The sequence below is a fragment of the Notolabrus celidotus genome, chromosome 8 (assembly GCF_009762535.1).
Source record: "Notolabrus celidotus isolate fNotCel1 chromosome 8, fNotCel1.pri, whole genome shotgun sequence".
In the NCBI taxonomy this organism is placed as follows: domain Eukaryota; kingdom Metazoa; phylum Chordata; class Actinopteri; order Labriformes; family Labridae; genus Notolabrus; species Notolabrus celidotus.
In genome coordinates, this window is record NC_048279.1 from 5,471,270 (window position 1) to 5,496,467 (window position 25,198).

Here is a 25,198-nt window from a genome sequence, read left to right on the forward strand (position 1 = left end):
ACATTGAGATTGGGCCTGTTTCCTGGAATCAGCTTCTGGCTGCAGCTGAAGCAAAGAGATTAGACAGGAGCGAGATTACAGGAGAGCTGTCGAGTTGTGAGAGATGAAAACATGACGTTTGAGTGACATGTTGCTTTGAATAAATACAACCGGGTGAAAGGAGTCAGGGGTGTTCATATCCGATCAAATAATTAAATGTCTTCATTCCCGTCTCGTAGGCCCTCCAGGCAGCTTTCAACCTGCCCCCCACTGTGGATCAAGCTGAGGCCAGGAGCCGCTGGCAGGACGCTCACCTCAGCCCGGACCAGAAAGACTTCAGCATGGCCGACCACAAGTTCAAAGAGCTGGCCAACCAAGTGAACAACGAGATCAACAAGGTAACATGTCAGCACCTGATCAACACACACTCTCACCTCCATCAGAGTGTGTACCAGAGGATCCTGGTGGAGAGGGGAGGGTCTTCTGTGTGATGTAAAATGATCTCAAATAATAAACAGACTTTTACAGATGTATACTTTAAGAGTGGAGGTAGTTTAATCTTTCTAATATTAACATGGACGACGACGACGACGATGATGATTATTGTCATGTTTCTGTAGGTGTGCATGCCCCTCGGACTCCACACCTCATTCCCAGACAACAACCTGCAGCTGATGGTCCAATCAGGAGCCAAGGGGTCAACTGTAAACACCATGCAGGTACCCGCACACAGTCGTATCTTACTGCCTCTGCTCACACACGTAGGAACAGTTTCTACCACAGTGTTTTATTTAGAAAAGTTGCAGTCTTGTCAAATTCAGTGTTTCCTCTTCATGGATGTCACTGGCCAAAATGGCTGCCACAGTGAGCGTGTAGTTCATGGGCCTCAGTGGTGCTTCATCATCACCACAGAGGATAAATATGTACTACACACAAACACTGTGAGGCGTGAGGAACAGAGTTACTCTGCAGCTGCCAGGTTGTATGCTGCTGATGAGTCTCCTGATGTTCACCTCTGAGTCTTTGAGGATTCAAGGTTCAAAAGAATAAATGTTCTCTCTGTCGTAGTTCACTCCTCTCACACCTATCATCTCTATCAAACTCTTTCTCTCTGTGTGTGTGTTTCCTAGATTTCATGCCTGCTGGGTCAAATCGAGTTGGAGGGTCGTAGACCTCCTCTGATGCCTTCTGGGAAATCTTTGCCCTGCTTCCAGCCATACGACCCTTCACCCGGGGCAGGGGGCTTTGTTTCAGGACGGTTCCTCACAGGCATCAAACCTCAGGTACTTTAAGAAACCTCTGAGTCTGCATTTGTGTGTTTACATACACTACCAGTCAAAGTTTGGACACATCTTATATTGTAATGATTGTAAACATTGTAGATTAATACTGAAGACATCAAAATTATGAAAGAACATATATGGAATTATTGAATGAACAACAAAGTGTTAAACAAAGCAGAATCTGTTTTATATTTTAGATTCTGTAAAGTAGCCCCTTTTTTCCTTCATGACAGTTTTGCACACTCTTGGTATTCTCTCAGTCTGCTTCATGAAGTGGTCTCCTGGAATGGTTTCTAATTAACACGAGCCTTGTCAAGAGTTCATTTGTAGAATGTATAGAAGCTTAGTCACTTCCTAAAGCTGCCGATGTGTTTTGTTAACTCCTGGGAATGACTAGGCTGACGTGTTGTACTGTCGTATGTTTGTCGATACAATACCATTTGCTGTAGTAGTTTAAATAACAATTCTTAGGCGTAAACTCTGGTTTGCAGCACAAAACAATCCATTTATTTGCATCACCGTACGAAGTGTTAAACAGCATCCACAAGTTTCTAAAGGCGTGGTTCTCCATGCCGCCTTCCGACGCAGCGTCATAGCGTTCCAGCGTCAAAGCGTGACAACGGCCAAAAATCACATGCCCTTCCGGGTCAAGACATACATCTGATACCTAGGCAGTGACGTACCTGTATACCTGTGCCCTTTATCAACAAAACAACAACACCCAGTGGCACAATAAACAATGTGGTTCACAGCATGAATATGGCTCTTACAGAATGACTTGCCTTCTTAATGTGTTTGAGACCATCAGTTGTGTTGTTCAGAGGTAGGGTTAGTACACAATGGATAGATCTAGTTGACTACTGTTGTAATCCAGATTATGGTAAAACCAGATTATTTCATAGTTTTGATGTCTTCAGTATCAAACTATTTCAACAAATGTTGAAAATAATTACAATAAATACAAACCATTGAATGAGAAGGTGTGTCCAAACTTTGGACTGGTAGTGTAGATAGCTGTGTAAAGATCTTCTCACTTCATTACACTGCTCTTCCCCTTCCTCTGTGTGATCTGCATGCAGGAGTTCTTCTTCCATTGTATGGCGGGAAGAGAGGGATTGGTGGACACAGCTGTGAAGACCTCAAGATCAGGATACTTACAGAGGTAAGCAAAGGCTCAGAAACGGTCACATGTATGTGCGGAACATAGACTATTTAAATAATGGACGTTGAATCCTTGACGTCACCCATCTGTTCCTGAGCGCTGTTTGATGCCAATCGACGGCGGGAGCCATATTGGAAATGTTGAACTCAACCAACCTTAGTGTGAGGTAAAGAGGCGGGATTTGAGCCTTCAAGCCAACAGCTACAGTGTTCCCACCATAGACTGTATAAAATATGGACGTAGTATCCGTGACGTCACCCATCTGTTCCTGAGAGCTGTTTTGAAGCATATCGACGGCAGCAGCCATATTGGTAATGCGGAACTCAACTAGGCAGAGTGTGACGTAGTGTGAGTCTCTTAGCCAATGGCTGTGTGTTCCCGACCGGGAGTCACGTCAGTCATGTCCTTATTTGGGCAAAACTCATAATCTTAATATCTTCTTAACCGTCATGTTAGAAAAAAATTCAGCCCCCGTACAGTGTGAGCCATTAGAGAGATTAGCTTTGTAGGGCCAAGCCGTTTTTTGAACCAGGCTGTAAACATGTTTATTAATGCTGCAAAGATCGTCTTTTTCCCATACATATCTATGTGGTTTCCGGTGTTTCTGCAGCCAGCCTCAAGCGGATTTTCGATGTATTGCAGTTTATATCACTTCCGCATTGGCTTCATCGTTTGAGACCGGAGTTTGCCGCTTGGTTCCCACCTGTCAATCAAGTCAGTCATGTCCTTAAATGGGCAAAACTCGTAATCTTTATATCTTCTGAACTGTCGCGTCAGAAAAATCCCCCCCCCCCCCCCAGAAATTAGCTACGTAGACCCAAGCCATTTTTTTAACCAGGCTGTAAACATGTTTATTTCTGCTGTAAGAATCGTCTTCTATGAATGGGTGTGTATGTGGTATGTGGTTGTCCAAGACTGAGCTTATTATCATTCCAGCCAGTCCCGCTATGGACCCACAGATCAATATCCAGTTTGGATCACAAAACCTCATGCCCACTAAGTCTGCCCGAAATCTGGGTGTCATGATCGATGACCAGCTAACCTTCAAGGTTCATGTTGCCTCGATTGCTCGGTCCTGCCGTTTTTTCTCTCTATAACATCAAGAGGATCAGACCCTGCCTGACAGAACACGCAACACAGCTCCTGGTTCAAGCTCTTGTAATGTCACGCATTGACTACTGCAACTCTCTACTGGCAGGCCTCCCTGCATGCACAGTTAAACCTCTGCAAATGATCCAGAACGCAGCAGCACGTCTGGTCTTCAACCAGCCTAAGACAGCTCATGTCACTCCCCTGCTCATTTCACTACACTGGCTTCCAGTTGCAGCTCGCATCAGATACAAAACTCTAATCATGACTTACAAAGCAGTAACCAAAACCACTCCAGTTTACCTGGAACCCCTCATCCAGGTCTACTGCCCTTCTCGCCCGCTACGCTCAACCTCTGAAAAGCGCCTAGTGCTTCCAGCACACAAGGCCTCAAAATCACTAGCTCGACTCTTCTCTTCTGTTGCCCCTAAATGGTGGAATGAACTGGCCAACTCCATTCGATCTGCAGAGTCCCTCTCTACTTTCAAAAGACAGCTAGACTGTTCTCCACTGTTGTCCCCAGTGGCAGATCATGTCTTCCAGCTACAGTTGACTCGCACTGTCCTGCTCTACTCTGGGAATCTGTGTTCAGCTCTTGAGTGACCCAGCACTTGGTACTTTGGTCATTATTGTGGTGATGTTAATTGTTGATGATGATAATGGAAGGTCTTAAATTGGTTGGTTGCTTCATTGTAGATGTTCCTTATTTTATCATTATATATAAAAAAAATCCTTACTTACTTTTGTGCATTGTCTTTACACTGCTTGGCAGTACCTGCACCCAAATGGACTTGAAGCACTTTGTTACTCTTACTGATCTTGTTTCCTCTTGTCTAGATCTTTGCTTGTGTTGTTCTTGTTCTCGTATGTACGTCGCTTTGGATAAAAGTGTCTGCTAAATGACATTGTAACATTGTAACATTGTAACATTGGTTTCCTGTGTTTCTGCAGCCAGCCTCTAGTGGATGCTCGCTGAATTGCAGTTTATAACACTTCTGCATGGGCTTCATATTTTGAGAACGGAGGTTGCCGCTTGGTGCAGGTTTCACATTTAGAAGTGCTGTGAATCAGAAAAGCCCGCGCACACACTCCGGCTTCATGGCTCAATTGTTACTAAACAATATTTGGATATGGAAAATGTTCAGTAAAATAAATGTGGTGCCTCGCGGTGATGAAAGCACGATATGGAAATGAGCTCATGCTGTGGGAATAAATGTGCAAATCTCAGTGTCATTGCGATCTCACTTTTTGATTGAAACACCAACCACCTGCTGAATCAGACTCTATGAACTAACTCTTGTGTCTGGACGACCTCACGAATACAAAAGATCAGATGTTATGATGGGAGTTTACAGAACAACCTTAGAGTGTTCTTAAAAAGGACCTGATCAACACAAATCTGATCAAGAGTTTAAGATTGTCGTAGTTCTGGCTGAAACACGCCACAGCTTAAGTTTAAAGGTTATTTTACACCAGAATGGGACAGAAACCTGCTCCACATGTCTTTTGAAAGTACGCAATAGTTAAGCAGATAAAACAAGATTTAGTCCAGTCTTGCGTTCCTTCTCCTCTGGTCTACAGATGTGTCATAAAGCACCTGGAGGGTCTGGTGGTTCAGTATGATCTGACGGTGAGGGACAGCGATGGATCTGTGGTCCAGTTCCTGTACGGTGAAGATGGGCTGGATATACCTAAGACCCAGTTCCTGCAGCAGAGACAGTTTCCCTTCATCGAGGACAACTACGAGGTAAACCTGAGCCAAACACAGCCTCAGTGTTGTAACAAATACTGAAGGAGGAGGAGGAGGAGGAGGAGGTGAGAGTGCTTTAGTTTCATCTGATGGTGGTTTCTGTTTCCTGGACGGATGGAGAAGCACATTTAGAGTTTATGAGAACTGTTACTGAAAGAAGAAGTTGTTCAATGTCAGGGCGTTTCCCTGCTGATAACTTCTGTGAGTAATTTAAAAGAAATTCTGCAAGGTGCTAGATTTGATCGGATCAACAATATCAGATCGTCTCAGATTATTCAGCTGATGAACAGCAGCTAAACCAGACCACCAGCTAAACCAGACCACCGCAAAGTTTCAACACTGCTCAAATTGTTTCTGAGAAGAATATTTACATCAAGAAAATCCTCAACTCAAAAAACACTTCCGTTGATTTTTCAACGACACCATGACTCACACACAACAAAGAAATATTTAGAAAGAATTCATACGTTCATCCCCTTTGTTTATCTTGTCATCTTTTTATTTGAAAAACAGTTTAACAATTTGACGTGGGTACAGATGTGAAAGAAGGCTTCCTTCAGTCCCTCCCTTCTTTAACATTCTCATCATCTCAAGTGCTTCACTTTATTCCTCCGTTAAGTCTGATGAAACACATTTTAAGTTATCCCGTTCTTTTTCATTTGTTAGACACAAATATTGATACCATGCTCACGTCTATGCAGCTGGTATGAAGCATGCGCCGCCGTACAGCTGTTAGATTAGCTTAGCATGATGAGCAGGAAAGGGCTGGCTCTGCTTTTAAAACAGAAAGACATAAAATACTGACTCGTGATCCTGCAGCATGTGATGAGCTCTTATGGTAACATGGTTGATTTAATAATAATAGTATAGCAAAAATAATAATAACAACCACAACAGCAATGATAATAGTAACAATAATAACCACAATAATAGTAATAATTACAATAATAATGCAAATAATAATGACACTAATAACAATAATTCTAATAATAATAACAATAATAATAGCAATAATAAAAACAATAAAAGATTATAGTAATAATAATAGCAATAATAATAACAACAACAACAACAATATTAATTTAAGTAATAAACATGATAATAATAACCATAATAATAACATCAATAAGAATAATATTAACAACAAAAATAATTACATCAATAATAATAATAATGATAATATTAATAATAAAAATGACAATAATAACTTTTGTTTTTTAAAGCACCTATAAAAGCAATTGTTTAAAAAGTGCATTCACAGAAAAAGGATGTCAGGATACAGGAGGATGACAAAATAAACCTTAAACAGACTGACAGAGTGTAGAAAAGAATAACAATGTTAAAAACAAAATACAACGCCAAAGGTTAAAAAGAATAAACGCAAATTAAACAGACTGAAGTGATAAAACAGTAGAGCAATAAATCCTTGATATAGAGGTTTAAAGAAAGCATTACAGAAAACAAAAAGGTTTAAGAAGAAGAGAACGAAGATAGGAAAGGATAGATTAAGAACATTAATATGAAAAGAAAAAATCAATAAAAAAATCAACAGATAGTCAAATAAATACATTCAAATTAATTTGTTAAATAAAATACAAATTAATAAGTAAAAAAAAAAGGTGAAGTCACATCAAAGCCAGTTTGTAAAAGTGAGTCTTAAGAAGAGATTCTAAAGATGTCTCTGATTCTGTAAGCCTCTCCTCAGGGAACAGTGGTGGTAAGAAACTCTAAATGTACAGGTTTGCATTTTCATTTGAAACACCAACAGTACGTACCCGCCAACATTAGACTGAACAGAGGGCCAATACTCAGCAACCCTGTCCATGTAAAACCCCCAGCTATTGATTAATACATTAACTGATGTGTAAGAAAAGTGCTTTGAATTTCTCCCACTTTCAAAGCTCACGTGAAATTACTTTTCAGAAAACAGACATCATGAAAACAAGAAATCTCCATGTTCTACAAAAATGACAAAGCTTATAGAAATGTTGGAGAATGAGAGAGTGAGGGCGGAGAGAAGCAGAGCAGTGACACGTAGAGTGGTTGGTGCATGCCTGTCGCTGCCTCGATGGGTTGCCAGGTCTTCTGAAACATATCCACATATTCAACGTAATGAAAGTGATCTTCTTATCTCTCTGTTCAAAACAAGGTGATGCTAACATGTTTGACTTTCCTACAAAACTTCTTTTAAATGTTTTTATCAACCCTAGTTTCCTCATGTCTTGTAAAGATAATAAGAAAGAAGGATGTCTGCACATGTGAGATGATAGTTTTCCTTTTCTAGTAGAAAGTGCATTACTTCAATAAATTGACCAACATCTGTTTGTGGAGTCAGGAGGGATTCTGTAAACACTCTTATTTACTTCCTTAGTGAAGCTACAGTTCTGTCTCTTTGACCCTCTCTGTCCTACATCATGTCTGAGTCTCCACTGTTTGAAATGTTTCAAACATTGATCACCTGACTTTATCCTGAACAGCCTTGTCTTTTTTTCATCCCTGTTAGGTGATCAAGAGGTCGCAGGGCCTGGACAGCTTTCTGTCACGTTTGGATCCTCAGTCTGCCGCTCAACACTTTGAAGCCATCCAGCGCTGGAGAGCAAAGAGAGACACAGAAGGTCCATGGAGAGGTAAACTCAATAATCCTCCTTCTTCAGACATCTCCAAACTCGATTGTTGGACAGTGAAGTGTTGTATGCTGTAGCTAGAGCTGGGCGATATAGAAAATAATGCTGTCACGATAAAATATTTCATATCAGTCGATACCGATAATTATCACGATAAATATCGAATCATTATTTCATTTAAATTTAAAGTCAGATTTTTGCTCCTGAGTGAAAGTTGAAGACAGTTTGTTATCTTGTATCTGGATTTAGTTATCTGATGAGTTTCTTGAGTCCATCATTTCTGACAGTGCTAACAAGAAGCAGGTCTTTAAAGCTGGGGTTGGTAGTCAGATTTAGATCCACTTTTTGTTATAATGGTTAAAATGATCTTTATGTCCTGATGACAATCAATACATAATGTGTTCTTAAAAAAGAGATAAAAAAAGCTGCTATCTACAGCCAGAGTAAACCTGGGAAAACACTAACCAATCCCTGCCATCAGGAGCCAAATGATGAAACCAATCAAATCCTGTCCTGCCGTTAACAAACAGTAGAGCTGTTACAGTATTATATATGTGTTATAACTTTTCACCTGATATCGTGTCACCAGTACAACTGGATAATGCTAGCATGACAGTTGTGAGTGCTAACAGCAGCCATATTTGTTTGTGTTTTTAACTTTCACTATGAGAATGTTTTGGTGTTTTCATTGTTGGTGAGGACCGGTTTTGAATCAGTCACCATCATATGGTCGTGAATCAGCGGCACTCGTGAATGTGAGCGGGGGCGTCATTTTGGAGGAGCTCCAAGGGGAGGGGTTAGACAGAGTCCTGTGGAAATGCTACATTCAAATTCATGCAAGTTTTCCATGACTACCAACCCTAGCTTTAATGTAAGATGAGATTTTTTTGTGAAGTTTTCGTTTGTAGATTCTTAATTTTCTCAGGTTGAGGTACTTTTATAATTTGATTTAAATTTACAACAAATATATATAAAATTGGCTGTTAAATGCTGTCTTCTTCTTCTTTCTAATGTTGGGTGGCAACTAGCGTTTAAGGCTCATTAGCGCCCCCTCAATTTTAAGTGGCTGCGGGGTGTAATTACAGGTTTATTTATATCAAATTTTTCATCAACATCAACATTTCAAATCAATATTTTTTGTATTTATATCGAGAAAAACTATATCACAATAATTAGCATTATCGGTATATCGCCCAGCCCTAGCTGTAGCTGTGTCGAGGCTTTTTTAAATGTGTGCCATGAAGTTACTTTATATCTTTGTTTTCTGTTGGTTCAGGGGCGTTCCTGCTGTTCTCCAAGAAGAAGTTGGCTCAAATGAAAAAGAGTGAGCAAGGTGCCGGCAGCAGATATGCTGCTTCACTGCAGGTACTCCTTCTACAGAGAAACAGCTTCATCTTCAGGAAATCTTTCACTTTAAGATTCATAATCTCCAGCCTCAATCTACACAGTATGAAGTGACCTAAACTAAAGTAAATGTCTTTGAACCCGTTCACAGGTCAAGCAGCAGTGGCGCTCTCTAGAAGAATCCAGCAAATCCAAGTACAGCCGGAAGACCACCCGCTGCCCCGAGCCCTCTCTGAGCGTGTTGAGGCCAGACGTCTGCTTTGGATCAGTGTCGGAGAACTTTCACGAAATGACGGAGAAATATCTGCAGAACAGAGCAGGGGCAAGTCAAGACAACCTGGATGCCCACAGGTACATAAACCTAGTCTCCTGCTAAATATCATCTGTGAGACACACGTCAGGGGAGCTAGGTTTTTTAAAGTCTCCAACAACCTTCTTTTGTTTGAAAGAAAAGAATTGGTCATGAGAATTAAGGCATGAAGAGCTTCAGGAGGCTGATTTGTCCTTTTTTAAAGTATTTGATTTGATGCCTGCTGTCAGAATCTAAGGAGGATTTCAACAAGTTCAACACTCACTTTGATCTGAGAAGCACATCTACAGCAGCCCCAAAGCAGTCTGTAAAATAAGAGACTAAATCAGTGTCTTCTCTGTCCCTCTCTGTGTTCAGCCTTCGTCAGCTGCTGCACTATAAGTGGCAGCGCTCGCTGTGTGATCCAGGAGAGGCTGTGGGTCTGCTGGCTGCTCAGTCCATCGGTGAGCCCTCCACTCAGATGACCCTCAACACCTTCCACTTCGCTGGCAGAGGAGAGATGAACGTCACTTTGGGAATACCTCGGTACTGTCACCTTAAACCATGATCATACACACACCTTTCCTCATCAGACACACACCTTTCCTCATCATACACACATACACACACCTTTCCTCTATATGTGATCATATACACATCTTTCCTCATCATACACACACCTTTCCTCTACATGTGATCATACACACACCTTCATGTACATGTGATCTTGTTACCAGGAGCTTGGAGAAACTTGAAATGTTAGTCAATGTTAGAGTTTCAGTGTTAAGGCGGTGTGTTCTTTAGATAACCACATAAGACTATGTGAAAACAACGTGCTTTAATTTGAATTTCTAAAATTGATTTTTGGCTTTGCCTTTATTTATTTATTTATTTATTTATTTATTTATTTAATATTTATTTAATATTTACTTTTTTATTTATTTGGTTTATTTCATTTTATTTATTATTTTATATTAATTTATTTTAGATACATTTATTTATTTTATATTTTTGTATTTATTTGAAATTGATTAATTTATTTAATATCCACATTTTTAGTTTTTTATTGTATTTAATTAATTAATTTTGGTTAATTAATTAATTTTATATTTTTGTATTTCATTTATATTTATTTATTCATTTATTAAATATCCAATTTTTAAAAATGTTATTTCATTTTATTTCATTTTCATGTTATACGAATTTATGTCTTTTGTATTTATTTTATTTATTGTATATATATTTATTTATTTAATATCCAATTTAGTTTTTTATTTTATTTCATTTTATTCATTATTTCATATTGATTTATTTTATATGAACTTATCTATTTTATATTTATTTATTTATTTATTGATCGATAAGACAGCTGGATACAGAACAGGAAAATGAAGAGCACAGAGTTGGTTAACATTATAATGAGGGTCACAGTTGAAGGCGTGTGGACACGGTGCGTACTTTTCTAACTGATCTAAACTGACACCACAGAGCTCACGCTCTAACATTTAGTATTTCACTGCTACCTTTAACATTTTAAAGCGTACTGTAGTTCTTTGTCTTTACACTGCTCGGGGCTGTGACAAATGTTTCAGCCATCTTGGAGGATTTTTTTAGACACCACATTAATTCCACTTCACTCATGCATTGTGCTGCACGCTGCTGCAGTGGTTAGTGCTGCTTTTTTTTCTTGTATGTGCTGACTTTCACCTTCTAAGAAACCAGCCAGTGAAAGAGAAAGTAGAACTAATCTACTCAATGTTAATTCAACACTTCTCTGAGTATGAGTACCAGTCTTCCCGTTTTGATAATTGAAGTGTGAATCCAAAGTGTTCTGTTAATGCTCTTATATAAGCTGTCTGTTCAACTCCACACCAGCAGAGAGTTATAAAGGACAGACAGACAGAGTGAAGGGGAAGTCCACACTTGAACTTGTGACCAGACCAAGTAAACCAACCCCTCCTCATGCTCAGTGTTACGCACTATAGTCCATCTCCACAGAATTTCCTCTCTCATGCTGCTCTGAGTCATGATGATGAACCACTCTGGTGTTTAAAACTGACATTATGAAAACAGAGCTAAAGGCTGCTGCAGTGACACAGAAAATATCATAACATGCTGTGATCAATATCCCAGCTTGGGTCCTATCAGATACCTCAGAGATGTTCAGTGGTGTGTCTTAGATTTACATACAAACCTTCCACCTTTGAATAATTTTGATAGTCAAAGCGCACGTGACTCTGTCAGGACTGGGACAGACCGACTCACGACTGCAGCAGACAGAGCAACTACACTTTCATCGAACAAGACTTAGGCTGCTTTCAATACGGCCTGCTACATACTACCTACGAATGTAGTAGGCAGTAGGTACTGACCTTTTATACTCAGTGTATTTTAAAGTAGGAGTAAAGGTACTTTCACTCTTGATTCGACAGCACATGACAACTAAAGCAAGATGTCTGTGTGTCATTAAACATCCAACGCTCTTTTGTAACACGCGATAAGTACATCATCTCAACTGCTTTTTAAAATGTCAAAATCACAACATTTGATGTAAGAAGTGACATCTCTCCTTCATCAACCCCTCTGTTTTCACTTCTGTCCACCTGCTTGAGATGTTTTAATCCTCCAGCCCTTTCTCTCCATGTCTCACTCTAACATGCTCCTTCCCGTCTGTGCTGCAGACTGAGAGAGATCCTGATGGTGGCCAGCTCCAACATTAAAACTCCCATGATGAGCGTTCCAGTGCTGAACAATAAAAAAGCTCTGAAGAGAGCCAAGACGCTTCGAAAGCAGCTCACCAGAGTCTGTCTGTCTGAGGTAAAGATCTGCTCTCTCCACTCTTTGTCCCCCTGCTTCTTAGATTGTCTCTGTAAAGACACATCACAGCACAGAGACCACTCTAGTCAAGGTCCTCAGTGATATTCATTTAAACACAGACAATGGCAAAATTTCAGTTTTGGTATCACTTGATCTTAGTGCTGCTTTTGACACAGTTGACCACAAGATACTACTGGACAGACTTGAAAACTGGGTGGGACTCTCTGGTGCAGTACTAAATTAGCTTAAGTCCTATTTAAATGACAGGGACTATTTTGTGTCCTCAGGGATCCATTCTGGGGCCTCTGCTATTCAACATCTACATGCTCCCCTTAGGTCAGATAATAAGAAATAACAAAATAAAATACCACAGCTATGCAGATGACACACACATTTACATCACCATATCACCAGGGGATTATAGTCCCATACAAACACTGAGTAAATGCATTGAACAAATCAATGACTGGACGAGCCAGATCTTTCTTCAGTTAAACAAAGAAAAAACTGAAATGATTGTTTTTGGAGGAAGAAAGGTTAAAGGTTACTGCTCAGCTCCAATCTGCAATGATGAAATGTTCAAACCAAGCCAGAAACCTTGGTGTAGTCTTAGACTCAGGCCTTAATTTCAGCAGCCACATTAAGACAATTACAAAGTCCGCCTACTATCACTTAAGAATATATCAAGGATTAAAGGACTTATGTCTCAGCAGGATGCAGAAAAACTCCTCCATGCATTTATCTTAAGCAGACTAGACTACTGTAACGGGGTCTTTACAGGACTCCCTAAAAAGTCCATCAGACGACTGCAGCTCATACAGAATGCTGCTGCTCGAGTCCTAACAAGGACCAAAAAAGTAGGCCACATCACTCCAGTTCTTAGATCTCTACACTGGCTTCCTGTCTGTCAGAGAATAGACTTTAAAATCCTGCTGATGGTTTATAAAGCACTGAATGGTTTAGGCCCAAAATACATTGCTGATCTGCTGCTACTGTATGAACCATCTGGACCTCTGAGGTCATCAGGTACTGGTCTGCTTTCAGTCCCTAGAGTCAGAACGAAACATGGTGAAGCAGCGTTTAGTCATTATGCACCACATATCTGGAACACACTCCCTGAAAGCTGCAGGTCTGCTCCAACTCTCACCTCTTTTAAATCAAAGACTAAGACTTTTTTATTTGCCACTGCAATGTAATTTTTAATATATTTCTAATTTTCCTTTTCTTTTCTGTTTTATTATATTTGTCATTTTAATTGTGTTCTTTTATGCTTGTCTGAATGTTTCCAATGCTTTTAATGTTTTAATGTGAAGCACATTGAGTTGCCCTCGTGTATGAAATGTGCTATACAAATAAAGCTGCCTTGCCTTGCCTTGCCTAAAGCTCACTGGATGCTGTTTATGACTTTATAAGTTGCCAAGTTACCTTTTGTGTGTGTGTGTGTGTGTGTGTGTGTGTGTGTGTTTATGTTTATGTGTGTGTGCAGGTGCTGCAGAAGGTGGATGTGGTGGAGACTTTGCAGATTGAGAATTACTCAAAGTTGCGGAAGTTTAGAGTCACCTTCAAGTTTTTGCCTCCTGACCGTTACAGTGATGATAAACTGCTGACACCTCAGCAAATCCTCCAATACATGGAAACCAGGTGTGTGTGTGTGTGTGTGTGTGTGTGTGTGTGTGTGTGTGTGTGTGTGTGTGTGTGAGAGAGTGTGTGTGTGAGTGTGTGTGTGTTTGTGTGTGTGTTTGTATTTTTAAGTGTGTGTGCGTGTGCATGTGTGCGTGCGAGTTTGCTGGTGCTTGTGTGTATGCGTGTTTGCATGTGTGTGGGCTTGAATATGAAAAAAATAGCATCTGAGTTTGCACTGACTCAAATCCTCTGTGTGTGTGTGTGTGTCTGTGTCTGTGTGTGTCTGGTGTGCGCGCGCGTGCGTACGCGAGTGTTCGCGTGTGTGTGCGTGCGTGTGTGTATCTGTGAGTCTGTGTCTGTGTGTGTGTGCGTGTGCGCGTGTGTGTCTGTATTTTTGAGTGTGTGTGCGTGCGCATGTGTGTGTACGAGTTTGCTGGTGCTTGTGTGTATGCGTGTTTGCATGTGTGTGGGCGTGAATATGAAAAAAATAGCGTCTGAGTTTGCACTGACCCAAATCCTGTGTGTGTGTGTGTGTGTGTGTGTGTGTGTGTGTGTGTGTGTGTGTGTGTGTGTGTGTGTGTGCGTCTCCTTACAGGTTTTTCCGTCTCCTCCTTGAAGCCATTAAGAAGCGCAGTGCCAAGCTGGCCTCCATGGCCGTTGAAACGAGAAGGGCCACCTTCCGAGATCAGGACGACAATGGTGACACAACAGCTGGCGGAGCAGGGGTCTGTTTAAATCCTTACAACATTATTTAGCAGGAGAGCTGTCTTTTTGTACTTTCAAAGTCTGAAGTCCTCTAATCATGTTGACATTCATCAGTTGGACGACGGAGAAGGAGAAGAGGTGAGAGAGATCGTGGATGATCAGGGGGACGAAGGAGACGCAGACGCTTCAGATGCCAAGCGCAAAGACAAACAGGAAGAGGAGGTATGGATATAGGATCTCCTTTTCATTGAACTCTCACGGCTGACCCTTCAACCCACAATTTATACAGGATGCACCTTGCGCATCATGTTATGGCTGCCTTGCGCATGGTGCAGCCGATACGTTCCCATTCTAGTCAATGACGCCAGAGACATGCTTCAAATCTATTTTCTACGGAGCCCGCACCCAGCTTACGTCAATGTACACAGAAAAGACCAACCTGGACGGGAAGTCAGGCACGAGGATCGCTTACAACATCCACCAATTTCAAAATAAAACATGATATACAGATTCCTGACCGTTTAAAGATTGTTTAGATCAGAAATACTAATCGATTATGGATGTAACAGCCACATATCAGTGATCCAGGTCGACTACAACGGGACTGCATGATGATCACTGTGTCAGAAGGTAACAGGACTTTCAGATGACCACTGTCAGAAGGTAACAGGACTTTAAGATGATCACTGTGTCAGAAGGTAACAGGACTTTAAGATGATCACTGTGTCAGAAGGTAACAGGACTTTAAGATGATCACTGTCAGAAGGTAACAGGACTTTAAGATGATCACTGTGTCAGAAGGTAACAGGACTTTAAGATGATCACTGTCAGAAGGTAACAGGACTTTAAGATGATCACTGTGTCAGAAGGTAACAGGACTTTAAGATGATCACTGTCAGAAGGTAACAGGACTTTAAGATGATCACTGTGTCAGAAGGTAACAGGACTTTAAGATGATCGCTGTGTCAGAAGGTAACAGGACTTTAAGATGATCACTGTCAGAAGGTAACAGGACTTTAAGATGATCACTGTGTCAGAAGGTAACAGGACTTTAAGATGATCACTGTCAGAAGGTAACAGGACTTTAAGATGATCACTGTGTCAGAAGGTAACAGGACTTTAAGATGATCGCAGTGTCAGAAGGTAACAGGACTTTAAGATGATCACTGTGTCAGAAGGTAACAGGACAACAAAGAAGAGCAGAATTATTCATATTAAACTAAACCTGCAAAAACTAAACTTTATAGCTATGCACTGTGGTCCCTCCGGCTCCGACCAGACAGAGTCACTCTTAACACACCCCACACCACAGGAAAATAACACACGATGTAATTTGCAAACATCAGACAATCGGGCCTTTGCTGGCTTTGATCGTAAGGGGGAGATGGGGACAAAAATCAGCCTGATTATCCTGTAGTGTGTACCCGCCTTTAGAGAGAGAGGTCCCTGCTGGTTTTAGGCGTTTACAGATCCAGTCCTGAACCTCCTGAACAGCCATCCCAATCATTACAAACTTGTCTCTCAGAATATGTGTGAGGTCTCTCCCTCTCTCCATGCTGTCCAGATTTCAGTATCCGTGGACGTTGTTGTGTGTTGCCTCTTCATGTTCAGGTACTGGGCAGTTTTATCGACGTGTAATGAATGATCATGGTTTCTGCTCTCCTGCAGGTGGACTATGAGAGTGAGGAGGAGGATGATGGAGGTGATGAAGGGGAAGATAATGAAGACCAGGGGGATGTTGAGCATGAGGATGAAGAGGGCTCTCTGGAGGAGTTCCAGCCACTGTTGACCGGACAGACACTTCTGAGGAAGAAGAAACAACCAAAGAGAACAGGAGGAAAGCGAGGAAAGGAGGACGCATATCAGATAAGAGTGAACTGTGTTCTGCAGTCCAACTCGGCCATAGAGAGATACTCCTACGACGTCCTGCAGGAACTCTGGTGTGAGGTGGGTTTTAGGTCAGAATCAGCTTTATTGTTGTTGTACAAGTACAATGAAATTTCGTCTGACTTCTCTCTGTTTAAAGATAAGAATATATATAGGAAAGAAATGTTCATCAGAGACGACAGCTTGGCCATAATCCTCCTGTCAGCCACCACCTCCACAGGGTCCAGGACTGAGCTGGCCTTCTTCACCAGTTAGTTCAGTCTTACTCTCCTGTATCCTGTCCGCCCACAGCTGGTGAAATCCTTCCAATGTGGCGTTCGTATCCAGTGTTAGCTCTGTTAGCATGATGCTACTCTGCCAGTATTCCCTCTGGTGCTGGGTTAGCCTGTCCACGAAGGACAGGTCGATGTCGTCTTTTTTAGCTTGCACCTCGATACCAGCACGTCCTCCTTGCCTCCTTCTCCTCAGCTCGCAGGGAACATCGGGCCTAGCATCGTTTAGCATCAACATGCTACGGGCAGCTAACAGCTGATCTCGTATGTAAACAATGCGACCATGGTTACACAGGATCTCTGGACACACACAGGAACAAAAATAGTAAAAACACAACGGCAAACGTAGCCAGTTTGGTGTCCATGGCCAACATATGAGTCATTAAAAGTGACAGGCTCCAAATACAAAGAGAACTAAACAGATATGAAAAAAGTCGAAAAAAAGAACAACGAAGAGAGAGCTGCTGGAACAAGCAGCCACTCGAGCGGCGCTAAGCAACAAGGTGTTGCTTAAAGGTGACATATCATGCAAAATTGACTTTTAATGGTTCTCTACCTGAAATATGTTTCCCTGGCATGTCTACAAACCCCCCGAGAATGAAAAAAATCCATTCTGCCCCTGTTCTGATTTCTCCACCTTTCTGTAAATGTGTGTGAAACGAGCCGTTTCAGACTTCAGTGTTTTTGTTACGTAACAACAATATCCGGTCTGTCACGGAGTCAGAGCTCGGAGCTTGTTCAGCCCATAGAGTGTATAAAATAATACTGAATCCCCCCTCCGTTTTTCATTACCTGCACACGTGTGCTAACAAGGAGCTTAGGAGGGAGGCATGCTAGTTGTAGGCTGTCTTAATAAACACAAAGGTCGGTTTTACTCCCCACGTCTGCAGATTTGAAGATCTAGTGGATGATTTTTATTTGTCATGGATAAGTGCTAGTGCTAATTAGCATAGCCACATAGCTACATGTTCATAGCTGTAGCTGTAGCTGTGTACCAAGACACACGTCGACATACTGACAAATAAAACAACAAGAAACACTAAATGTGTGACCAATCCTTCAGAAAGGTCCTGCTGCCTTTCTGGCAGAGGTCGGTTTTACTCTCCAGGCCTGCAGATTTGAAGATCTAGTGGATGATTTTTATTTATCATGGAAAAGTGCTAGCGCTAGTTAGCATAGCCACATAGCTACATGTTTGTAGCTGTGTACCAAGACACACGTCGACATACTGATAAATGAAACAACAAGAAACTCTAAATCTGTGACCAATCCTTCAGAAAGGTCCTGCTACAGGCGCCTCTCCGTCAGGATCAGATTCTGGATCAGATTCAGAGGGTCGAAGTAACGTGATCTCTGAGCAGCCGTGTATATTCAGCCAACATGTAAACATTAGATCAACGTGCTGGAGAGCCGAGGCCACATCCACTTCCGGAGGGGGCGTGGTCAGAGAGAAAACAGAGTGTTCTGAGGAGGACTGAAGAAGAGGGCTTTTCAGGCAGACCAAAATCTGATTTCAAAGTGTTTTTTTGAGCATAAACTTTAAAGACGTGTTTTGGGGACCTCTTAGACCAATATATATTGATGAAAAAAGTGTGATATGACACCTTTAAAAGGAAATGACAGTTTATCTTCCTCTTTCCACTCCATTATCTCTCACCAACAATGACTAGAAGAAGTAGGACACACAAGTCTTTGACGGCTTGTTTTTTAGAGTTCATCTTTCTGATCTATTCAACCGGCCATCTTTTAAACACTTAAAAACACGTACATGTCAACTTCTAATGACAAAAGGTCGCAGAGCCTCCTCACCAAGACTTAGGCGGTCTTATTTATTCAAGCCCTCGTCTCTGAGCTCTACCGTGTACATGTTCCTGCACTGAGCTGAGGATGAACAAAAGCTCCTATATGAAACGATCTCCTCTCCACAGCTCAATTGCCTGACAGATGCTTGTGTTACCATTCTTAAGAGTTGGCTTCTCATGCCTTACCTTCTAATTACAATCCTTTCAACTGTCATTTGTCACCACTTCCTCTGACATTAACTTGTGAAAGCATGTTTGTTCCAGGTTCAGTACACTGCAGCTCATGTGCAAGCACAGTTGCACATGGTGTCTAACGTGTTTGCAGTTTCTCTTAAATTCCCGTGTAGCCATCACTCCATGCTGCCGTTACCAACTTTGACCATCTTCAGATTTCTGTTTTTCCTACTCCTATTTCAATTGCACAAATTCAGACTCAACCTAAGCATCACCGTCCTTACCTAGAGTTTAAGAATGGTCCAAACATCAGAACAAACACGGGGTCTGGTATACTTCAAAGTTGTTCATAAACTAAACAATAAACGTATGACTGTGTGTTTTAAACGTCACAAAATGCAGTTTTTTTAAGTGTTGTTGAAGTTACGAGTTTATGATTTACACCTCCACACCTTCATTTAGTCATTGTGTCTCTGTTCACAGGTTGATCTGGTCCTGCCAGTGAGCAAGGTTCACTTTGACCTAACCTCGGTCCTGTCAACACTGGCCCAGAACGCAGTCATTATGGAGACCAGAGGCCTGACGCGCTGCCTCCTGAGTGAAGTCACCACAAAGACCGGGGAGAAAGAGACGGTTCTCAACACGGAGGGCATCAACATGCAAGAGCTGTTCACACACAGTGATGTATGTAGACCAACAGTTCTGGTTACATGTTCAACATGACTTTAAAGCCTGGTTTATTCCTTCTGCATCGCCCCTACGCAGCAGTAGTCGACACGGGTATGAGCACCACATACTTGGTCGTCGATGTGTCCGTCTGGTGCAGCAATACTCCTCCAAAACGCTTGAGGGCAGTGTGGTCTCTCTGATAGCCGGTCGCCTGATTTCGGTCCCCGCTACGATCTCTGTTTACTTTTCCACAGAGATTCAGAGTGTGTTATGTTAATCTACAGCTGATACATGTTGCTGTTTATCATACAGATATGATAACATGAAGAATAGAGAGGAGGAGACGAAATACACATCTGATGAGCAGGGATCCCGGAAGTGCTGTAAATGCAGGAAATGCAATGCTGCCGAGCGGACCAATCACAGGGCTTGCGGTTACATTTTGGAGAAGGTGCATGTCAACTATGTGTTTAGGCCTCTGCTTAAGGTATGCAAGCTACGCGGACCTCCAGCATAGGCTACGCTGTGAATTTGACGCAGAAGTATAAATCAGGCTTGAGGGTGTTGAAGAAAAATGAAGGATTTATCATGTTTATTCTAAGGAAAACTCATGAGCATAAGAAATGAGGAAGAAAGAGGAAGTTCCAATAATGTATAAACGAAGCAGACTTCATAACGTAACATGGTGCCTCTTTTACACAGACACAGGGCTGTGTCTAAACTCTGTGTTCTCCCGCTGACCACTCAGAGCTGGAAGCTGGCAGACCGTGAGAACACATCAGCTGAGTTTCTCTAAGAGTGTACCCATAATATCTTTGAAAGAAGAGTTGATGAGATGTTGTTTTGACTCTCTGGATGATGAGTTCAATATACAGAATTTATTTATTACTTCTGCAACGCGGACTGTGGCCTCTGTATTCGGGTGCTTAGACCGCTAGGTCACCAGCGCCCCATGCTGAATTTATTTTATTGACATGTCATTGACATGACTTCAGGAGTTTTTTTCGTGAATTCTTCTTCCACTGTGTGTCCGGTTCCACTAATACTCTAACTCCATCTCTTATGTTCAGATCTTGGACATCAACAGATTGTACTCGAATGAGGTCCATGCCATGGCTAAGACCTACGGGATAGAGGTGGCTCTGAAAGTCATAGAGAAGGAGATCAAAGATGTCTTTGCTGTCTATGGTACGCAGACATGCACCCACACACTCACATGCTCAAAGTTCAACTCCAGACAAAAGACCTAACGGGTGTCAAAATGGCATTTTTTTTCTCCTTGTCTATATTTCTGTCTTCAGGTATCGAGGTGGACCCAAGGCATCTGTCCCTGGTAGCAGACTACATGTGTTTTGAAGGTGTTTATAAGCCCTTAAACCGACATGCCATCCAGTCCAACTCTTCCCCTCTGCAGCAGATGACCTTTGAGACCAGCTACAAATTCCTTAAACAGGCCACTATGCTTGGTGAGAAATGGATGGTGAAAATAATAACACTCATACAAACCCTCTGTGAAGCAGTTTCTACAATGAATATACATTTTCTAGATACAAAGGGTGAATGAAGTAGCTGACACAACTTAGCAGAGAGAACGTCACTTAATAGATAGATGAGGGAAGGGGGTTGTTAAGGTTAGCAAACAAAGGACTGAAGCTATGCACAGATGTTTGATAGTCAGTTCATGCACAGTGGTTTTGATGCAGTTATATCTCACCGCTATTGCAATAAGTTCAATAATATTACAGGCAATTACTGCTTCACTAGGAGTGTGTTACATGTAGTGCCACTGCTGTCCTTATCATTGTGTTTTCTCATTTTCCAGGTTCACACGACCAGCTGGTGTCCCCCTCAGCCTGCATTGTAGTAGGCAAGGTAGTCAAAGGTGGAACTGGACTTTTTGATCTGAAGCAACCTCTGCAGTAGGAGAGGAGACACTGCCGACTGCAGTAATCATTGTTTGGGTTTGAACCCGAGAACAAGGAACTATCACATGGTCTAATGTAATTATTCTGCTATTTTCTGTCTGTATTTTATAATAAAGTCAAAACTGTCTCAAAATATTGTAACTTGTTGGTTTTGTTATTGGCTTGTTGTTCTGCTGCAGTTTTTCTGACTGTAGCTTGTAGGTAGCATCAATGCCCAGAGATATATTACATATCCATCCATCCATCCATCTTCTTCGGCTTATCCGGGTCCGGGTCGCGGGGGCAGCAGCCTCAGCAGGGAAGCCCAGACACTCCTCTCCCCGGCCACTTCCATCAGCTCTTCTGGGAGGATATTGAGGCGTTCCCAGGCCAGCTGAGAGACATAGTCTCGCCAGCGTGTCCTGGGCCTTCCCCGTGGCCTCCTCCCAGTCGGACATGCCCGAAACACCTCCCCAGGGAGACGCCCGGGAGGCATCCTAACCAGATGCCCGAACCACCTCATCTGGCTCCTCTCGATCCGGAGGAGCAGCGGCTCTACTTTGAGCCTCTCCCGGATGTCTGAGCTCCTGACCCTCTCTCTAAGGCTGAGCCCAGCCACCCTGCGGAGAAAGCTCATTTCGGCCGCTTGTATTCGCGATCTCGTTCTTTCGGTCACTACCCACAGCTCGTGACCATAGGTGAGGGTCGGAACGTAGATTGACCGGTAAATTGAGAGCTGAGCCAGAAGGCAAAGCTCTCTCTTCACCACGACAGACCGGTACAGCGCCCGCATCACTGCAGACGCCGCCCCGATCCGTCTGTCAATCTCCCGCTCCCTTTTCCCCTCACTCGTGAACAAGACCCCAAGATACTTGAACTCCTCCGCCTGGGGCAAAGACTCCCCTCCGACCCGGAGAGGGCAGGCCACCCTTTTCCGACTGAGCACCATGGCCTCAGACTTGGAGGTGCTGATCCCCATCCCCGCTGCTTCACACTCAGCTGCAAACCGTCCCAGCGCCAGCTGGAGGTCACCGCTCGATGGAGCCAGTAGGACGACATCATCTGCAAAGAGCAGAGATGGAATCCCAAGGCCACCGAACCGGAAACCCCCCGCCACTTGGCTGCGCCTAGAAATTCTGTCCATAAAAGTTATGAACAGAACCGGTGACAAAGGGCAGCCCTGGCGGAGTCCAACCCCCACCGGGAACGAATTCCACTTACTGCCGGCAATGCGAACCAGACTCTGGCTCCGACAATACAGAGACTGAATGGCCCGTAGCAACAGGCCATCCACCCCATATTCCCGGAGCACCCTCCAAAGGATACCTCGGGGGACACGGTCGTAAGCCTTCTCCAGGTCCACAAAGCACATGTGGACTGGTTGGGCAAACTCCCATGCCCCCTCCAGCACCCTCCCGAGGGTGTAGAGCTGGTCCAGTGTTCGCACCGGACCCCTGTGAGTCCCCCTGCAGGTGGTGAGTCCACGGGAGGACGGATCCATGTATCCCATTCGGGCTGAGCCCGACCGGGCCCCATGGTTGAAGACCCGGCCACCAGGCGCTCGCCTGCGGGCCCCAACCCCAGGCCTGGCTCCAGGGTGAGGCTCCGGTGGCCCTCCGGACAGGGTACACTTGGTCCTGTTCTTTTTCTTCATCAGGTGTCTTTGGGCCGCACTTTGTCTGTCCCCTCACCTAGGACCTGTTTGCCTTGGGAGACCCTACCAGGGGCAATTGCCCCCGACAACATAGCTCCTAGGATCATTAAGGCACTCAAACCCCTCCACCATGTTAAGGTGGCGACCCATGGAGGGGATATATATTACATAGTTGAGGTATATTTAAACATATATTTAAGTATAGAGGTGCTTATAGTGTTTATAATTCAGTCAACATTGGCCTGGTTCTTTCCTGTTTTGTACGGTCTATGGTTCTGTCAAGGGAAAGGTGGTTCTTGACCCTGGTGGGATAGCTTCTAGAGGCACCATAGAGAGCATCCTGACAAACAGCCTCACTTCCTGGTTTGTGTATTGCAAGGCTTATGATCACCAGCAGCTAAACAGTAGTTAGGACAGCCAGCAAAATCATCAGTGCCCCTCTCACCTCCTTAACGGAGATCTACCAGTAGCGCTGAATCCGCAGAGCCTTCTCCATCCTTAAGGATCACCACCACCCTTCTCACTGCCTATTTTCCTTCCTGCCATCAGGGAAGAGGTACAGGAGTATCTGCTGCAGATCCAGCAGGATGCTGAACAGCTTCTACCCACAAGCTGTGAGGATCATAAACAGACTGTGTCCCCTCCCCCTCCCCTTCACTCACTCGCATCCAAATGTTCAGCTGACAGCCAGTTACCTGTCAGGATGAATCCCACATAAACACTTTACTGACTGATGCACTTTCTTATCTTTTGGTCTTATGCTGCTTATACGAAAGGAAATTACTATAAAGTGAATCTTCATCTTGAAATCTTGAATCTTGAACTCGGGCTGTTTTTTTTTTTACCCTTTTCTATCCATTGATAGGTCTGTGGTGGAAGGAGGAGGAGGGAGGTAGAGGACTCAAGAGGTTACAGGATACTGTGGACCAAGGAACCAAAATAAATAAGGAATATAAGGATAATTATAAAAGGAATAAAGAAATAAGGAAGATAAATAAAGAAAATAACAGGACACTGTGGACCAAGGCACTAATAAATAAAATAAGAAAATTAAGAAAATAAAGAAAATTAAAAGTAAATATACTAATGAAAAATAAAAATAAACTAAAGTAGTGAAATAAAAATGCGGTTCTGTATCTGTGGGTTAGGGGCTCTTATTGTGAAAGACCGGAAGCCGTGGCGCTGTATCCGGTCTCTGATTGGCTGATCAGTGAGAAGGAGGCTGACTCAGAGGAGCTGGAATGTGTACCCGCAGGCTGCTCAGCTGAGATCACATTCAGTGTATGGACTCAGTCATGGCCCAGTCGGGGACTCTATGGACGGGTAAGCACATTGGACTACACAGAGAGGAAATGTAGGAGAGTAGAGTGAGTGTAAAAGAGAGAGAACGGTCACTTGCTCGGTCCGCTAACTGTTTCAAACGGCTAACGGTAAGTGTTCTCTGACTCTGTTACTAAAGAACACAAACCACCAGATATCTTCGACTGTATTCACCTTAATGTATCCTCATTCTCTATGGTTTGGTCGGGTTTAGAGTTTAGAACAGTTCAAACCTGTAGTCGTGAGGCAGGACTCCCGTAGACGGTCTACGGTGACTCCAGTTGACGCTGGGCAGCGTTCAGGAGCTAGCTAAGCTTTTGTAGTTTTTAAGCTCCCTCTCTTCTTGAAGCTGCTCAGTATGTTTATACTTTACCTTCATCTCTAACTTCAGTCATTGTATATTTATAGAGTTCCTAAATTACACCCATAACTAAGAAACACCTTTCAACATAACAATAATAATGACATCCTGATAACATTAGTGTGATAAGATTATTACACATAAGCTGTCTGCACATTTCATTAAATACATATTATATTAAAATATCCTAACGGTTCTCTGTACTTAATGCATAAAGATACATTTAATCCATATAAAAACAGTTTCCAATCATAGTTCAGTGTAAAACACTATTACAGAGTCCAGTCCTCAGGATGGTTTTAAGCTACCTTTTTAAATAAATAAAATAATAAAAGTAAATAAGAAATGAAATAATGACATAAATAAATAGCAAATCAAATAATAAAATAAATGTAGGGGCAGGGATGGGTTTCTCACTTTTCACTGGGAGTGTGTGTGTGTGTGTGTGTGTGTGTGTGTGTGTGTGTGTGTGTGTGTGTGTGTGTGTGTC

The 25,198-nt window shown here is 42.6% G+C and overlaps 2 protein-coding genes and 1 non-coding gene across 4 annotated transcripts in view; all 3 read left to right on the forward strand.

Moving 5' to 3' along the window:
• Window positions 1-21,523, forward strand: part of polr1a (RNA polymerase I subunit A) — a 46,542-nt gene extending 25,019 nt beyond the window's left edge. Inside the window, exons 20-37 of the mRNA XM_034689255.1 lie at window positions 219-377; window positions 600-698; window positions 1,110-1,262; window positions 2,342-2,424; window positions 5,095-5,260; window positions 7,767-7,890; window positions 9,164-9,252; window positions 9,383-9,582; window positions 9,899-10,066; window positions 12,202-12,337; window positions 13,824-13,978; window positions 14,556-14,685; window positions 14,780-14,887; window positions 16,334-16,612; window positions 19,284-19,484; window positions 20,540-20,657; window positions 20,771-20,935; window positions 21,292-21,523. Coding sequence (XP_034545146.1) covers window positions 219-377; window positions 600-698; window positions 1,110-1,262; window positions 2,342-2,424; window positions 5,095-5,260; window positions 7,767-7,890; window positions 9,164-9,252; window positions 9,383-9,582; window positions 9,899-10,066; window positions 12,202-12,337; window positions 13,824-13,978; window positions 14,556-14,685; window positions 14,780-14,887; window positions 16,334-16,612; window positions 19,284-19,484; window positions 20,540-20,657; window positions 20,771-20,935; window positions 21,292-21,392 — 2,634 coding nt within the window. The 3' untranslated portion in view covers window positions 21,393-21,523. The remainder of the gene's footprint in view (window positions 1-218; window positions 378-599; window positions 699-1,109; window positions 1,263-2,341; window positions 2,425-5,094; window positions 5,261-7,766; window positions 7,891-9,163; window positions 9,253-9,382; window positions 9,583-9,898; window positions 10,067-12,201; window positions 12,338-13,823; window positions 13,979-14,555; window positions 14,686-14,779; window positions 14,888-16,333; window positions 16,613-19,283; window positions 19,485-20,539; window positions 20,658-20,770; window positions 20,936-21,291) is intronic.
• Window positions 781-917, forward strand: LOC117818132. Its single transcript, XR_004632322.1, has one exon. It is a non-coding gene; the product is annotated as a small nucleolar RNA SNORA5 (small nucleolar RNA).
• Window positions 21,524-24,208: 2,685 nt separating the features above from the next.
• The window catches only part of st3gal5 (ST3 beta-galactoside alpha-2,3-sialyltransferase 5), a 30,122-nt gene continuing 29,132 nt past the window's right edge, over window positions 24,209-25,198 (forward strand). The window contains exon 1 of one of the 2 annotated variants that reach the window (XM_034690220.1): window positions 24,209-24,457. Coding sequence is in view for 1 of the 2 variants with exons in the window: in XM_034690218.1 (XP_034546109.1) it covers window positions 24,343-24,350 (8 nt within the window). In the remaining variant the exon portion in view is untranslated. The remainder of the gene's footprint in view (window positions 24,458-25,198) is intronic. The other variant, XM_034690218.1, reaches the window with a different exon arrangement.